At 38.0% G+C, this 15,935-nt stretch overlaps 1 protein-coding gene across 1 annotated transcript in view; it reads right to left on the bottom strand.

The window, feature by feature from the left end:
* Positions 1–594: 594 nt before the first annotated feature.
* Positions 595–15,935, bottom strand: part of MUC13 (mucin 13, cell surface associated) — a 49,367-nt gene continuing 34,026 nt past the window's right edge. Inside the window, exons 7-13 of the mRNA XM_074211433.1 lie at positions 15,329–15,483; positions 11,759–11,866; positions 9,474–9,591; positions 9,001–9,038; positions 6,931–7,015; positions 4,072–4,294; positions 595–807 (exon numbers count right to left, since the gene is read on the bottom strand). Of these exons, the coding sequence (XP_074067534.1) occupies positions 4,072–4,294; positions 6,931–7,015; positions 9,001–9,038; positions 9,474–9,591; positions 11,759–11,866; positions 15,329–15,483 (727 nt within the window). The 3' untranslated portion in view covers positions 595–807. The remainder of the gene's footprint in view (positions 808–4,071; positions 4,295–6,930; positions 7,016–9,000; positions 9,039–9,473; positions 9,592–11,758; positions 11,867–15,328; positions 15,484–15,935) is intronic.

Consider the following 15,935-nt stretch of genomic DNA (forward strand, 5'->3'; position numbering starts at 1 on the left):
ACTTCCTGGATCTTCTTTTCAATATGAAAGGAAATAAAATCTAAAGCTTACCATGCATGTGTATATAAGAGAAATCTTCCCAGACTACCTATTCAATATGAAAGGAAATAAATTCTAGAATTTACCAATCAGATGTAGACAAATAGATCAAATTCTGTAAGATCATAATCAGTCACACTCCCTGTACTCTATTTGGCAAGTTTATCTTCCCTGGACCATGCGTCCACTAGTCTGGGAGCCCTTAATGTAGAAGTCTTGTCTACATAATATGCCTTGTCTGACATAATACGAAACAAAAGTCAGATACTAAATTTGTATCATCTGGCTTTTCAGCATGTTTTCTCCTCATGGCTTCCCATGCCCCTGAAATTCCCCTGTGATAGCCTAAAGATTTTGTCACTATCAAGTCAAAGACCCCCAAAAGCATCCCTCTCATGAAAGAGAATAGAGTCAAGTGTGACTAAGTGAGATAGGAATGATGGTATGCAAAGGACTCTTACTTCTAAAGTGCCCACATAAGGGGTACCTTAGTAGGCTCTGACTGTACCCCTACTTTGTATTGGTTTCAAAAATACAAATAATAGCCTTACAACATTTAATAGTTTTTGCATATTTAGTGAATAAACAATTGCCATTTCAACCAGCTGCAGCTTAAATAGTAGATGTTGTGGGGAAAGATAAGCTCTACATCCAGTTTTTTCTTGTACCATCTCTTCCTCTATTAGATGTTAATTGGATTATCCTGGAATTCAAAAATCTAGGTCACAGTTCGTTGATGAATGGTGTGAGCTTCTGTTTTTTATGAGCCTGAATAAAATGGAGAGGAGAAAAGCAAATATAATTCAATCTGACATTGATTAAGTAGCTATCTTGTGTAGAATTCTATACCAGAATATAGGGGAACTAACTAGCTTCCATAACACAGGGCCTTTGTCTTTTGCAGCCTGATATATTCTTTTTGTTTTTAGGTTTTGTAAGGCAAATAGGGTCAAGTGGCTTGCCCAAGGTCACGCAGCTAGGTAATTATTAAGTGTATGAGGCCGAATTTGAACTTGGGTCCTCCTGACTCCAGAGCTGGTGTTGTATCTGCTTTGCCACCTAGCTGCCCCATGAAATATTCTTGAAGAAGCATGATGGAAGCATATATTTGCTGATTGACTAAAAGAATAAATGTCTGTTGATTGATGATCTAAAGTCTACATACAAAAAGGCCAGTGATAGTAAGGATGCCTGTATTCTCAGCAATTAGAAGAGCCAAGGTATTCTTTTTTTTGTATTTTAGGTTTTTTTCACAAGGCAAATGGGGTTAAGTGGCTTGCCCAAGGCCACACAGCTATGTCATTATTAAGTGTCTGAGACCAGATTTGAACCCAGTTACTCCTGACTCCAAGGCGGGTGCTTTATCCACTGCGCCACCTAGCCACCCCCCAAGGTTTTCTTTAGTTAATTTCATTCACCCCTGGATAAGACACAACTGCCCATGTTTTGATTTTTTTTCTCAAATTTATGTTTACCAGAGATTGGCTTCTCTTAGCTCTTACATTTCTCCCTGACTCCAAAGAAGTCACATACCTTCTATTACTAGTTCCTTTTGACCCCCAGCCTCCTCCTGGGGTTTAGTCTTGTACAAGACTGCCCTAGAAGATCCACAAGGGTATTGACAATATTTCTCCACTCAGCTTCCCTTTTGGTGAATCCCTTTGTCTCAGCAGGCCCCAGGTCATTCTTTATGTGGGATAGGGGTTCTAGGTGCTACCCACATATCCCAGTTATTTATGAGGTCTGACTTGGTGGGGAAGAATACCCTGAAATCAGAAGTATAGAAGTACTGCTGATTCAGAATCTGTGATATCTGCCTATTCTAGTATAAAAGGACTCTGAATAATATCTACTTCTATGAATCCTTCTTTTAATATTCAATAAATAAGCATTTTCTAGTGCTTTCTATGGGCCAAGCTTTAGAGAGACAAATTCATTAGTCAGACAGTTTCTGTCCTCGAGGAGTTTACATTCTATTAGGATGATACAATTTCTTCATGGTCAGATCAATAAAGGATACACACATGTATGTCTGTATGAATATATATATATGCATGTATACATATCTAAATATGTGTATATATACACACGTATATTAATATATCTCATGACAATATCTGGAGAAGGCACTAACTGGAGAAATCAAGAGAGCCCTTGAAATTACCTAGCTGTTTGGGGCAGCTATGTGGCACAGTAGATAGAACACCAGCCCTGGAGTCAGGAGTACCTGAGTTCAAATCTGGCCTCAGACACTTAATAATTACCTAGCTGTGTGACCTTGGGCAAGCCAGTTAACCCCATTGTCTTGCAAAAAAAAAAAAAAAACTTAAAAAAAAGAAAAAGAGATAGAGCCCTTGAAGGAAGTGGCTTTTGAGTTAAGCCTTAAAGGAAACTAGTATTCTAAGTGAAAATGAGGAGAGAGTATGTTACAGGGAGAATGGCTTACCTATGCAGTCACAGTAAGAAGACAGAATGTTGAAGATAGATTTGGCTGGAGCAAAGAGTGTGTGAGGGGAAGAAAAGAAAGGAATTTGTATTTTACCCTAAGGTAAATTTGCGTTTTATGTTAAGATCAATATTGAGGATACACAAAGATCATTAGTTAAAGGGGTAACATTAGTTATTGGTCCCTGTGATGTAAGAATATCAGTTGTGTGAATGATGGAATGGAGAAGGGAAGAATGGATGCAGTGAACTTAGTTAAGAGTTACTGTGATTTTTCAAGCAAGAGGTGATGCCAGCCTGGATGAAGATGGTTGAAGTGTGAGCAGAGAGAGGAGGATGGATTAGAGAAATGTTGAGGAGATGGAAACTACAAGATTTGACACCTGGTTGAAAAATGGAAACAATGAACATGAACTTGCATTAGAAATTAGCAGAGAATAGAAGAGTCTGTTGTGGTATGACCTATGGGGAGTCCATGACTGAATGAACAACAATGACACAAAAGTGGGACACACAAATAGAGATATCAAGGAGGTGGTTGGAGACATGACACTAGAAATCAATAGAGAGAATAGGGTTAGATAAATGTATTTGGAAGTCATCTGCATAGAAATGATCATGAAGTCAATGAAAGTCACGAAATCACCAAGAGAGAGCCCTTGGGGTAAAACCTCATATAGAAAATGGCAACATGAAAGAAGTGACTGAAAAGGAGATCAAGAAGTATTGTCTTCATAGTATCCTCATAGGAAGGACAAGAACTATAATAAATCAGTGTCACAGAAAATACAGAGGGAAGGAGGAATGTGTTTAACACTACCAAATACTGCAATTGAGAAGAGAAAAAAGGCTACTAAATCTTAATAAGAAAGAGATCAGGTGACCTGGAAGAGAGCAACTTCAGTTCTGTGGTAAGGGTGGAGACTAGACTTCAAGAGAAGCAGGCAGAAAGTGAGAAGATGGGATCAATGAATTAAACAGGTCAGATTTATTTTATTTGGTTCTATCCCATTTGGATTTTGTCAAGGAAAGGGAGAGATTTAAGATGAGAGTTTGGGAGCATGGTGCAACCAATGTGAAGGATTGAAAAGATCTGGCCCTGTTTATTGGTCATGAATAAGAAAAAGTTGAAAGTTAAAGAGATAAAAGAGATGCTCAAATGCAGTAAACTACCCAAGCTAATAGGAGGGGATAGAATTAAGAGTGTAAATAGAGGGGCTGGTGTAGGTAAGGAGGATCTTCTTATCCTCTCAGACTGAAGCAAAGGAGGGAAGTCTGGATGGAGGCCATGTTTGATGCTGAGATATATCTATCTCTCTATCTATCTACATATCTATCTATCTATCTAGATATACTCTAGAGATAATTTCCCAAAACTTTTAACTAGAACCTGAGTATTAATTAGTTTGTGCAGTACACTAAAATACTCAGTAAAGAGCAGGCTGTAACAAGAGGAAGTCACCCAATTAAATACATTAACTGGGGTCCTATTTCTCTTATTCCCTATCTTATTCCCCACCCACCTTCTTCCCCATCCCTTCCACATAAATTACTCTGAAAAATCAAACAGGAATGCCAAATGCTTACCTAGTAATCTCGTACAGGCATGGACCTTTGAAGATATGGATCATCATAGAAATTGCTTTTCATATTGCTTCGGTTCCTGGGAAACTGAGTAGCTGTGACCTTTGGGAAGAGACTCCCAGTGGAGGAGGCTGGGTTAATGAACCCTGTTGTCTCCATTCTCAAATTAGAAAAGTCCTTATTAATCATACGCTCCTGTTCTCCATCCTTCTTCCCTTTTTTTGATCTGTAATGAGAAAGCTACCATTTGAGATCTTGGAAAGTATGGTGTAAAAATAGTATAAAGCAGGATAAAAAATAACTTTGAAAGACTACAGAGGTCTATGTAACTAAGGCATCAAAGTGAATAATATGTTGGATTTCAGATCAGGGAGACTTGAGTTGAAATCTTTCTTCAGATATTTAATATCTATGTTGGCCATGGGACAGGGAGGTGATGGAGTAGATGGAGTGCTGGGCATGGAGGCAGGAAAGTCAGGTTTCTTGTGTCCCAGACTAATGGTCTTTCCACTATTCTGTGGTGCTTTTTAAATGTTATTTTAATGGATTCAGTTTAAAAAAAAAAAGACTTCATTCCAGGCCATCAATTATTATTGGAACTCATGGAAATTGATTATTTGTCTGAGAATCTTGTTTTTCAGAACACCTGTGTGATCTTGGGTGGATTGCTTATCTCCACTGGGACTCAGTTTCTTTATCTTTCAAATGAGAGAATTAGATTAGATGATAAGGAAGGAAGGAAGGAGGGAAGGAAGAGGAGAAAGGGGAGGAAGGAAGGGAAGAAGGAAGAAGGGGAGGGAGAAAGGAAGGAAAGATTGAAGGAGGGAAGGAAGAGAGGTAGGAAAGGAGACAGAAAGGAAGAAAGGAAGGATGGAAAGAAGGAAGGAAGGAAGGAAGGAAGGAAGCAAGGAAGGAAGGAAGGAAGGAAGGAAGGAAGGAAGGAAGGAAGGAAGGAAGGAAGGAAGGAAGGAAGAAAGAGATAAAGGGAGGGAGGGAGGGAGGAAAGAAGAAGAAAAAAGGAAGGCAGGAAGGAATGATAGATGGAAGGGAGGAAAGAAGGAAGTCAATGGAAAAATATGATTTGAGATAACTTCCATTTTTTCAGAATGTATTAAAATGTGTTCAAGGTACACATAAAGATAGTATAAAGAAGTAGTTTCCTGGACTCCTGCCATCCTAGTATCATGGATCTTGAATTAGAAAGGACATGGGAAATTGTTTGGTTCACCTGTTCCCCTCCTTCATTTTATACACAAGGAAACCAAGTATCAGTACTTGCCTCCCCCTCCCCTTACCAAGGACAAGGACCCCAATCCTTGCCCTCTTCAGGGCAAATGCTATGGAGCACACTAGCAGGAGGCTCCTGGGAGGAGTAAGGAGGAACAGCAGCAGCTGGGGGAGGAAGTGCTCGCCCTATTCCACCATAATTATTTAGATTAATTATTATTGTAACTAGTCAGATAAAGCATTTGCTCCAGGCATTATGCCACTATTATTTTCTACTCTGATGTAGATGACTGGTACTGTCATGACTCTCTAAATTCAATAATCTGGCCCAAACCCCCAGTTGTCCTGCCTTCCTCCACTTTAGCAGCAGGCATTAGAAATGGGCAAGTTGTCTTTTCAAATTCGTGGATCAGGCCATGCCTGGTATGTTCTAATAATGCTGGGGTAAAGGAAGCAGCACCTACTTTGTTACCAGGAGACATTATGGATTAATAATCAAATGCAAGGCACAAATATGCATGGCTGACCTGCCTGTATACACAGGTTGGCCCTTAGCTGTGCCTTTTACAAAAAAAAAAAAAAAAAAAAAGGATAAACAATTGTGATTCTTAGTATTTAAGAAAACTGGGAGAACATCTAAGAATCATGCAACAGTGACTGGCCAGCTCAGGAGGAAAAATCTGACAATAAGAGGCATAAGAACTCAGTGATCAAGATTGTAAAGCCTTGACCTGGCCTCTTGAAGAGGAAACCCCCAAAATTTCTATTGTTCCCTTGGGATGAGAATAGAAGTAAGAATATTCTTCCTCACTCCAAAAGGAACAAAGGTCCCCACCAATACACATAATTTTCAAAACTACATTTAGACATTTATTAAATTAAGAATGAATGAATATTTTTCCATCTTCCCTAAAGTATGGGACATGTATGTTTAAAATCAGGGAAGTGAAAGTGTCAAAACCTTTATATTTAAAGATAATTCTGTAAGAAAATATGCTCTGCATGTTTCTGTTCCCTTAGAATACACACAGAAGGCTAAGAAAGTAAGAAAGGGACTTTATTTGGCCGAGACAAGATTGTTTGCCATGGGAAGGCAGAGTTCTTGAGTGAGGGGAAAGAAAAATGGAGTTAGAACTGCCACTAGGGGATATATAAACACATTCTCCTCTCTTTGAACCCAGGATAGACTTTCTTAGTGAATTAAATGGAAGTGCCAAGAAATATTGCAACATTTTAGTGTAGTGGGGAGGAATATAAGGCTTATCAAATCAAGATTTCCAACTCTGGCTCTGATATCTTGTGGTTCGCTTGAACCCATCTGAAAAAAAAGGATGATAGTAATTACACTACCTGCTTCACTCAGTAGGTATGAGGAAAGTTCTGGACCCAAAGGAAAGAGCAAAGTCTGAGGACTAGTGCTTGAATCACACTTTTTATGTTTATCATGTGACTGTGAGCAAATGACTTAACCTTTCTGCACCTGGGTATGGGGGTTAATGGTAAAACAAGGGACATAAGCTAAGTGACTTCTGAGGTCCCTTTCTGGCTTGATGATTTGAAAGCAAAACATCAACCCAAGGCATTATTTGTTACAGAGTTAGAAAGGAAAAGTTCTATAAAGGAATGGTTCTGTACCTGGCTAAGACAATCAATCCAATTATTGTGCCCAGGAGGATGGCCCCACCAATGACACACACCACAGTTAACACCAGCACAGAATCTGACAGAGAAAAAGGCAACAACATTAGTATATTATTTCTCTTCAACTTGCCCCTCTACTCCACATTGGAACATCTATCTACCTCTTCCACAGCCTAGGAAAGCCAAACAAATCTTTCTAACCATAGAGCAGTATCATTTCTAACACCTAATGTCACAGGATGAAATGATTCCCAAGTAATTTAGCAGAATCTGAATCTTGGGATGAGAGATTTTGAACAAGAAGAGCATGTAGAGATATTCTAATCCACCTCCCCTGTTTAACAGAGGACAATATTGAGACTTGGAAGTTTATGTGACTATCCTGGGTTACATAGTAGGGAAGGAGAAAGTCTAGTTCTCTTTCCAATACACCATACTGCTTCTCTTGGTTTAATCATTATTTATGTTTCTAATAGAGTCCTAGGAAATAATGATGAGAGGAGACTGCTCAGTGGGGAAGATTTCTTCTGTCCCCAAGGGAAAAGCCACCCTGACAATGAAATCTTGGTTCCACTATAAGATGCTCAGGACAATTTGTTCTGGAGACATTTTTAGTTGTAAACAACTCTTTGGGGATTGGGGGGGGGTTGATAAAAATACTGGAGTGGTTTGCCATTTCTTTCTCCAGCTTATTTTACAGATGAGAAAACTGAGGCAAAAATGGTTAAGTGACTTGCCCAGGGTCACACAACTACTCAGTGTCTGAGACCCAATTTGAACTCAGAAAGATAAGTCTCCCTGATTCTAATTCCACCACTTTAAACTCTATGTCACCACCTAGTTGTGAGATTCTGTCTTTTTCATGGAATTAGTCTTTCTCAAGTACTTCCTCAAGTACAGTATGATCACCTTTCTCCTCCCATTTAAAAATCTTTTTTTATCTCTTCATTTTCAAAATTAGCCCCAACCTGCTTTCTTGTTTTATCTTCCATGAGCCCCTTACATAAAAACTTCACTGAATAGACTCTGATTCTGGTAATTCTACTCATGTTGGCCTTAGAATGAAAGACCACCATGTCTACTTCCCCATCATGTCTACTCCACATTCCAATCATCTTCCTTTAATGAATCTAATTCCCCTAAATGGATAGGTATCTCCCTCTTCAGAACCCTCGCTTTCTGTTTATGCTTCTAATAATATTCTGCATTATCTTCATCATAACTATTTGTATTTGACTATAAGTTCCTTAGGGATAGTTAGTTGGCACAAGGATAGAGTTCTGGGTCTCAAGTCAGGAAGACTTGAATTCAAATCGACCTTAGACATGTACTAGCTGTTGAGACCATTTGTCTCAGTTTCCTTATGTGTAAAGTTTGATGGAGAAGGAAATGACAAACCACCCAAGTATCTTCACCAAGAAAACCCCAAATGGGGTCACCAAGAGTCAGACAAGACTGAAACGAATGAACAACAGCAACAAAATAAGCTCCTTGAAGGCAGGCAATGTATATTGTATATTATTCAATTAATCAATCAGCTACCATTATTAAGTCACTACTAGGTGATAGGCACTGTGCTAAGTGCTAGGGATACAAAGAATTTTTTTAAAGTCACTGCTTTCAGGCTAATAGGGGAGACAATATGCAAACAACTATGTACAACCAAAATAAATCCAGATTAAAATGGGGTAGTCATAAGTGGCTTTTCCAGAAGATGGGCAGTATGATTATTATTCCTTATATCCCCTGCTCTTCATTGTGCTCATTTTGCTGAATTGTGCTTAATTAATAAGCACTTGTGGAAGACTGTAGAGGCCAAGAGGGTACATTATTCATATTCACTTCTTTCTTTCTTTGTTTCTTTCCTTCTTTCTTTTTTTCAGACAATCAAGGTTAAGTGACTTGCCAGGGTCTCACAGCTACTAAGTGAAAAGTGTCTGAGGCTGGATTGGAACTCAGGTCCTCATGACTCCAGGGCTCAGGGACAGTATTCTATCCATAGGGTCACCTAGCTGCCCCTGTAATCAACATCATTTCTCACATGGTAAATACTAGAATACTCACTGTCATTGCAGTCTACTCCATTATATCCAAAGCCACACCTAAACAGGAATAAATAATAGGAAAACAAGTTGAAGGGCTTCTGGAGTTAGTGATGTCAAATTTCTCCTCCATCTCTCCCTCTTTCCCTCTAAGGTGCCTACCTGCCCTTTACACCCTCGACTAAAGAGCTAGTCACCCTGATGTCCTCCAAACTCCCATGGAAGGAATTCCTCAGCTTTAGAGCATAATTCCTAGAACCACATAATGCCAGAGCTTGCAGGGACCTTTTGCCATCAGAGGAAATGATTTGTGAACCACAGTCACACAATAGAATTGGGCCTGGAATCCAGTTCTCCTGAGTCTCAGACTCATGGCTTCACATGACCCTAGGTTAGCTTCACTCCATGATCTGTTGTGTCTATCAACCAGTGTCAACACCACTCATCCCTCTATTGTCCATTTCTGGCACAATAACCAAAGGTTATTCTACTTACTGGTGACAGTCTGTTCCCTTTTTGAAGTAGCCACTCATGCAGTCACACTTTGGAATCAGAGAGTCACTGTTCATGATGCATTGTTTTTTGTGTTTTTCATTACAGTTAGAAGAACAAACTGCAGAGAGTTTTGAAAAAAAAAAACCAAGATGTCAAAGATAACATTTGTCTTAAAAGTTCTTGTTCCTGGATGGTTTGGGTTGTTTGTTTATGGTTTTTGATGACTTCAGGCAACTTCCCCTATCAATGCAGAACTGGTGATCTAACTTCAAGGGTGCTCTTAGAATAAGTGTTCCAACCCAACGGTCTCTCATTGAGATACTCCAGAAACCCTGAATCCAATTCTAGTCAGGAATGTTACAAAAATTTTTGGTGTATCCTTGGCAAAGAAAAGTTCATTAATCTCTTTATTATAATTCTTATGTGCATATATATTTATTTTCTTTCATATTAAGGATGAAGAAAGAGAAAGTATACTAACAGTGTACTTATAACCAAAATAAGAAAAATTTGGGAACTCTTGTGTTAGAAAATTTCTTAATTTTTTTCCAATTAATAAACAATTTTTCTCTTCTTCCCTTTCTGTTGGGAGCCAGGGTCTGTAAGCTGCTTGACACAGTTGCAGCGAGAAGACTCAAGGCGGTCACATTGCCTGATGGAACAATATTTCCTTCTTCAACATATATATAGAGATTCCATGCATACCAATATTTATAGATCTATTATTGATTGCAATACTTACTCATCCTAATAGTGGAATGACTATAAAGGAAGGATTTCAGAGAAATTCCTTGAATAAAACAGATTGTGAACTCTGTCCAAATTTAACAGGATTGCCTCTCCCTGAGACATACAAAAGGCTTCAACATTATGAAATCTTTGGAAGATACAGCACTGGGAGTTCCAGGGAGATGTCAGAATATATACAGGGAAACCAGATACAAGATGGGTCAGACAGAACTCCAGGGAAATTAACAGTTTTGCCCCCCTTACCATACACAGGAATATATGAAAAAGATGGTGAGAAAATAGTACATGTGACTGATATGTGCACTCCAGCAGCCTTAGTTTCGTGGGAAAGAATAAAAAAGTCACAGTAACCATGGTTTCTACCAACAAGGCCTGAAAGGAAAATTGGTTATTGTAAGAGTTAACGGATGGGTGGACAAGCATAACAACCCTCACTATAGATTGTTAAGGGAGTGTATCGAAGAACATTAGTTATACAGAAAATATAAAAAACTTTCCATTAAATGAACTGCATAATTAATACCTTTAAATGAATTAATAATTTTACAATGCAGCAACAAACTAGGTAGTAGACAGGTTGAGGTCATCATGGCCTGAGCAGGAATAAAAATTAACTACATGATCAAATTTGTAACCATATGAACTATATGATTGATAATGAAAATTGTACACTTTTGTAACCAAGGAAATGATCTCAGCTTGCTTGCTTGATGCATACATGATTCTGAGACTATAAAAATAAATCCAAGCAGCTGACAGTCAACCTGCTCCTGCCTTTAACCCCTGTGTTGACTCAACTCATTTCACCGACTCTATCCCTCCTGTCAGGTTCCAAGGACCCCATGGAGGCTGGACCCCCTGCACCTTTCCCTCATAATAAAAACAAAGCAAAGATCTTCATAATGAATATGCATATTAATTTGTTGTTTGGTCTTTTTTCTTGTAGAGCTTCCTGGATCAGAGGACTTGCTTAAAGGTCACATAGTCAGTAGGTATAAAGAAGCAAACCTTGAACCCAGGTTTACCTGAGTCTGAGGCTAGTCTATACACTATGAGAAGTCAATTTTGTATGGTAAAGACAGCACTGAACTCAGAGTGAGAATGACCTGAGTTTAAATCTCCACTTCAGACTAGATGTGTTTTTTTTTCAACCTCAGTTTCCTCTTCTAGAAAATGGGGATAAAAGTTGTATACCTATATTACAGGGGAGCATATGAGATCAAAAGTACTTTGCAAACCTGAATTATATGCATTCATGAGAGATCAGACATGTAACATACTTTGCAATCCTTAATGCAATTCTGTGTTAACCATTATGATGCAGATGCTCAGCTTCCTCCTATTCCAAAAAGGCAACTCAGGCAAAGGGAGTTTGTATGTATCTGAGGCAGGATTTGAACTCAGGTCTCACTCTGTGTCCTATTCATTACTTCCTGATTTCAACATCTAAATCTAAAACTAAAATTAGACAGGACAGATAGCAGTGCAAACTTGAAAGGAGAAGATCAGAAATAGAAAAATAACCATTACTTTACCTGAGCAAAAAGATGAAGAAATGGGTCTTTCTAAGCCTTCTCTGCATTTACATTGAATTCCATCAGAACAATTCTCACTACAACCAGTCAATTTACATGGATCCTCTCCTGAATGAGAAAAGGTAACAAAGTAATACTTATTCAGGAAACTAATGCAATTCATCTCTTGGCATAGACCTCTCTTTCATGTCAAAAGAAACCCTTTGTGGGGCATAGGCAAATTGTGATAATAACACATAGCTGATTAGATCAATATATACCATGGAAACAATATAAAGACTAACAGACTGGGGAAGCTAGATGGATAGAGCACTGGCCCTGGAGTCAGGAGTAACCTGAATTCCAATCTGGCCTTAGACACTTAATAATTACCTAGCTGTGTGACCCTGGACAAGTCACTTAACCCCATTGTCTTAAATAAAAACAAAATAAAAAAAAAGACTAAGACTGCTTTCTGTGAGGGTGGGGGGAGGGAAGGGAGATTAGGGGGGAAATTGTAAAATCCAAAATAAGTAAATAAATTTAATTTAAAAAAATACATGGTTGTACTTTTTATAGTAGGAATGAAGTGGAAAGTGAAAAATGAGTCCATCCATTGAAGAATGGATAAACAAGTGAATGCATGTGAATGTATACACTATTACCCTGTGGTAAGAAATTGAATAAATTGAGTCTGGGTAGCTAATAATAAATTTATTTATTTATAGGCTAGCAAATAATCAATAAGTTTATGGTTCTCTCTCCATAACAAAGACAAAACCCTGCGGGTCCCAGAGTGCTTAAATGCCTTTGGAAAAGGAGACTTCCTGACAGGCACAGATCAACTCTGAGTAATGAACAACAAATGAGGGGGATGGAGGAGGTGGGCTAAAGCCTTCAGTTCCACCTGTTGTAGGATTGATCGTGAGACTCACTTGCCTCCAGATCTCTAGGCAAAGACATGCATCTCTAGCCAGATTGCTCTAGTTGAACAATATTGGGGAAGAGAGGTTTCAAGGGCATGAATTTAGTGTTTTTAGGATTGTAATTTACTAGATTTGATTCTGTTTGCACTTTAATCAGAAATAAACTCTCCTAGTTGGGTGGGGTTCTACCCAAGATTGCCAACATGCCCAGGGGATTAGACCAGTCTCATCATCAGCTCTGTCCTTCAGAAACTGATTGACCAGGACTGGTCTCTGATTGAGAAAATAGGGAAAAAAACCCACCTCGATCCAAATTTAATAATTATCAATAGAAAAATAACAATTTCTCTCAAAATGATTAATATGATGTTAAAAAAGAGAAGCATGGGAAGACTAGAGGAATTTGTTACAGAAGGAAGAAAGCTGAATCAAGAAAACAATACATATAATCATGATAGGAATGTTCTTGATCACCATTCTCTTCTCTTGGATTTTTGTGACATTGCTCTCTCCTGGTTCTCCTCACTCATTATCCAAGTCACTTTAACCCTGATTGCCTCACATCCAGGGACATCTCCAGTTGTCCTGACCATGGAACCCAGATGGCTCTGGAGGAGAACATTAGACTGGGGACTCAGCACAGCATCACCATCCCCCCACTCAAATCCAACTCATGTGCTTATCATGGCATCACCTCCCTGATGATGAGAATGAAAAACAAACATCACTAAATGAGTGGTCCATACATCTCTGCATCTAACCTTCCAATTTTCTCTCTTGGTGATCTTAGCACTCTCATGGATGCACTTACCAACCTATGTCAATGCTTCCCACTCTCTTTCCTTGAAAACCACTTTCACACCATCAAAACTATTGAACATTTTGAACTGTATATCTTGTAGGCATCTCAAACTGGATTAAGTTCATTAATGTTGCTCTAAATCCCTGCTTTTGGTTAACTTGTCACTTGCTCCTGAGACACAATCATCTTTCCAGTTTTCCAGGTATGTAACCTTGATATTATTCTCAACTTCTCATTTTCATTTATCCTATATATCCCATTGGTTGCCAATTTTATTTGATCTCCCTGTCTCAGATCTCTACCTTCTCCATTCCATTCTCACAACTGCCAAAGTGTTCTTTTCCTAAAACATTTATCTATCTGTGTTGCCCCAACTACCTACCCCCCATTTCAATAAAGTCCAGTGGTTTTTTCTTACCTCAGGATCAAAGAGAAATTCCTTTAGTTGACAATGAAATCCTTTCACAATGTTTTTTCCAAAACTTAGCTCAATCATTATCTGATTTTCTGAACTATAAATGTCCTCTCCTCCTTAAATGCATTATATTTGTTTTGTATATATAATTATATATATGTATATGTTGTCTTCCTCTATTAGAATATAAACTCCTTGAGTACAGAGATTGGTTCACTTTTCTCTTTGTGTCATCATGACTTAATACAACACATACTAATAGTTGGTGCCTAATAAATTAATTGATTGTTGGAAAAAACCAACCATAATATCAAAATAGAAAATGAATGCTAGGAAACTATAATGACCACAGTTGACCCTAGAGAAGAAATATGAGAAGGCATTTCATCTTTCATCATCTTCTATGGAGAACTGAGCTACTAAGAGTATGGACAACTCCATACTGCAATGTCAAATTTAGTCATTATATTGGCTAGTTTTGCTGAAATGGTTTCATTTTCTCCTTTTTTTGGTTCTTTGTAAGGGATGGCTTTCTGAGAGAAGAAGAAGAAAAGGTACACAAGAAAATTTGTGGGTTATGTACAAACAAAAGATAACATTAAAAATTCATTTAAAAATATACCTAAGGGATTCTTCCCTGTCCACCATTGCATTGAGAGTGACTTTTTGGAAACAGATTAGGCAGCACAGTGGAAAGAACTCTGGGCTAAAATCAGGAAGATGTCAGTTTAAATCTGACTTCAGACACTTCCTAGTTGTGTTTCCCTGGTCAAGTCACTTTACCTTGTTTGCCCCAGTTTCCTCATCCGTTAAAAAAAAAAATGAGCTGGAGAAGGAAATGGCAAATCAATCTAGTATCTTTGCCAAGAAAACCCCAAAATGGGGTCACAGAGTCTGACATAACTAAACAATAAAAATTAACATTATTATTATTGTTCAAAGTGGATCTTTAAAATTTCTATCAGTAAAAAAAAAATTTCTATCAGTGTTATTTTTCACAGGCTTTGTCAATGACAATAGAAATGTATTATAGTTGTGCTATGTGCCTAAGATCAGGATAGAAAGGAACCCAAGTAGGCAAAAATCTCAATATGCTTTTTTTGCTTCTTTAGAAAGCTATATATCTGTCTGGGAGTGACTATCTCATTTCTTCTTTTCCCTATCCCTTTGCCACTCTCATTCTCATTCTCTCAATGGGGACATGGATAATAAAAAGCAAAGAAGAAAATTCAGCTTGTCATTTTGATTCTTTCTGGGCAACTGGAAGAATTCAAAGAATAGAAGAAAAAGGGGTGACTGCCTAAAATAAAACATGAATATTCTTTGTGGATTCAATGTTTAGGGTTTTCTTTGAAAAGCTTATCTCTACATAAAAACATGGTTCTCCATTGAACTTGCAAATTGGCAATTGGTTTGGTGAATCTTATATGAAATTATGTCAATCTTACTGTTGTAAGAAAAAGTTTCATTTATCTTTTCTTGAATCCTAACAGCTTGGTTGACTTCATCCTCTGTTATGTCTGAGAATTTGTCAAATATGTTTGTGACCATTACTTCAACTGCACCCTTGCTGTGCATTACAGATCTGCCTATCACAATTGATCTGCAAAGAAATAAGAAGGATAAATCATGAGTTTATCATAGATCATGCTTGAGGACCTATGAAAAGTTTCTTACAGCTCCCAACCCCAAAATCCAATTCATTTTCTATTCAATCAAACCTAAACCCCATATTTTAACCAGTCATGGAATTACCTAACTCACATTGGAGGGGATTTGTCTGCTTTCCTAATGAAATCAGAGTTAGCCAATGATCACCTGGGTGGCAGTTTGGAATCACAGTGGATAAAGCACTGGATCTAGAATCAGGGAGACTTGAGTTCAAATCCAACCTCAGATATAATTAGCTGGGTGACCATTTGTCTTAGTTTCCTCATCTGTAAAATGAAGAAAATAATAGCACCTACTACCTCCCAGGATTGTTAAAAGGACAAATGAGAATATATTTGTAAAGTGCTATGCAAATCTCAAAGTACTATAAAAAATGATAAAAAA

This window comes from Macrotis lagotis, chromosome 1 (genome assembly GCF_037893015.1).
Source record: "Macrotis lagotis isolate mMagLag1 chromosome 1, bilby.v1.9.chrom.fasta, whole genome shotgun sequence".
Taxonomy (NCBI): domain Eukaryota; kingdom Metazoa; phylum Chordata; class Mammalia; order Peramelemorphia; family Peramelidae; genus Macrotis; species Macrotis lagotis.